Source organism: Chaetura pelagica, unplaced genomic scaffold (genome assembly GCF_000747805.2).
Source record: "Chaetura pelagica isolate M959 unplaced genomic scaffold, ChaPel_1.0 scaffold703, whole genome shotgun sequence".
Classification (NCBI taxonomy): domain Eukaryota; kingdom Metazoa; phylum Chordata; class Aves; order Apodiformes; family Apodidae; genus Chaetura; species Chaetura pelagica.
The window spans coordinates 210,228-212,252 of NW_009952582.1; the positions used below are offsets into that span (position 1 = coordinate 210,228).

General features: G+C 56.0%; 1 protein-coding gene across 2 annotated transcripts in view; it reads left to right on the forward strand.

Moving 5' to 3' along the window:
- IST1 (increased sodium tolerance 1 homolog (yeast)) overlaps window positions 1-1,296 on the forward strand; it is a 6,973-nt gene extending 5,677 nt beyond the window's left edge. For both annotated transcript variants that reach the window (XM_009993647.1, XM_009993648.1), the window contains 2 exons: window positions 610-655; window positions 979-1,296. In XM_009993647.1, the coding sequence (XP_009991949.1) occupies window positions 610-655; window positions 979-1,178 (246 nt within the window). In that variant the 3' untranslated portion in view covers window positions 1,179-1,296. The remainder of the gene's footprint in view (window positions 1-609; window positions 656-978) is intronic.
- The last annotated feature ends 729 nt before the right edge of the window (window positions 1,297-2,025 follow it).

A 2,025-nucleotide genomic window follows, 5' to 3' on the forward strand; every position in this document is an offset into this window, starting at 1 on the left:
CAGTCTTCTCTTTCTGTTCTTGACTGTTTCTGTTGCTGCAGTTGGTGATCTTGCCTCATTTTGCTCTCATAGTTGTTCCTGAGCGGGAGTGAGCACAGCCAAGCAGCTGAGTGTGCTCACCCCTGTACAGACTGCAGCCTGGCAGTCCGGTTGGCTGGGTGGGGATGGGTGGCACTGGGAGCAGCCCCCAGGGAGTGAGGTGTGACACCAGCACAGCTCCCTGTGCCCTCGGCCTCTATCCCAGCCAGACCAGGAACCACGATGGGTTTCATTTCATACCTTGGCACTGGGTACAAGGACCTGATGCTGGTGAAAGAAGGGAAGCAGTATTCATGGTTATGTGGATGAAGAGGGTACTTAATGTTCCTGATAAATATTTTCATGGGTGTGCTCTGTTCATCCAGTTCCAAGATGTGGCTGGTGAAGCTGCTGTGATTGACAGGGAGGGAGACGAAAATTGAGGCACTACCTCCTTTACTTGGGAAGAGGCAGGTTCTCCTGAGAGTGTGCCTTGCTCTGGGTGGTGTGGCTGTGGCTGCCATGAGCAGTGCCTGTGTGATCCTGTGCCAGGTTGGAGAGTGAGCTGAGGTAATTGAGAGTCTTTTCCAGATCGAGGAGCCCAGCGCTGACAAGGACGGCTCTGCGCCAGCGCCTGGTGAGTGTGTCTGGAGGGACAGGACACGGGGTGGTGGGGCTGTGCTCCCAGGGTCCCAGGGATCTGCTGCTGTCTGTGCAGCTGTAGGGTAGGGTCACCAGTTGGGACCTGTTGTGGCTGCAGCCTCTTTTGTAGCTGTATCAGTCAAAAACCTTGTGTTTCCCCCATGGGGTCTACATGCAGTTAGAGGTGCATGGGCACTGGTCCTGCTTGGAAAAATATGTGGATGCTGCTGGTTTGGAAGAACAGCCTTTCTTTTGTGTGGCTCTGCTTGGCCTGGAGAGAGTGTGGTGGTGAAATGGTATTTCTCTTTGTCAAAACAGGGCCCAAGCCCAAATCTGAAGCTTCTCCTAAACCAGGAGCTGGAGTTCCTGATGCCTCGGATAACTTTGTGCTGCCCGAGTTACCATCCGTGCCAGACACGCTGCCAACAGCCTCTGCTGGCGCCAACTCCTCTGCCTCTGAAGACATCGACTTTGATGATCTTTCTCGGAGATTTGAGGAACTAAAGAAGAAAACATAAAGCTGCCTGGGCTGTAGCTCTGGTGTGAGGGGCAGGAGCTGTGGCAGCTGCTTCTCTCTGGAACAGACTCTCCTTCAAACTGGTTTCCTCTATTAACCTCAAATGAACAGGCTCTCCTTTTTGAGCTCTCTTCTGCTGTACTTTAACCAAATGCTGCAGCTTTCCCCATCTTGGTTGCTTCAGGTGGTGAACTATGGGGAATCTTGTGAGGCTGGAGCAGGGAGCAGCCCCTCTCAGTCTGGGCGGCTGGAAAGCTGTGCCTGATGCTCTGATGCTGTTCCTGGCTGCTTCCCATGGAGAAGGGAGGTGAAGGCTGGACAGGACAGGGCTTTCTTCTCTCTCCTGGAGGTATCAAGGGCAGCATCCTCCACAAGCTGCCCCTCTGCTTGAGGGCCTGTTGGTTGGATGGTGTCCCTTGGTGAGGACTTAAAATTAATTGGGGTGGAGGACAGGCTGATGGGGGGATGTGGTGTGCCCCCCAGGCACTGCAGCATGGCTGCCAGCTTCTGGCCCCAGCTGCATCTGGCTGCAGTTTGCCATGGAAGCTGGTGTGCTCTGGCTCCTGCTGGACTTGGTGGTCTCATGGCTGTGTTCCTGGGGGTCTGTTCCAGTTCATGGGCCAGCTCTTCTGTTCCCCCTGAAGGTGCTGGGAGCGCTGTGGGGGGTGCTGGGCCATGTTACTGGGCACTGAAGGTGTACAGAGAGCTGAACTGGGGCCTCCCTGGGTCTGTGGGGCAGTGACTTTGCTGACCCCAGGGTCTCTGCTGCTGTGCTGTGCCCTGGGCAGCTGCTGCTCCTGCCCGCAGGGCTGCTGCAGGCGCCGTGCCCGGGTGTGGCCCGGCTGCAG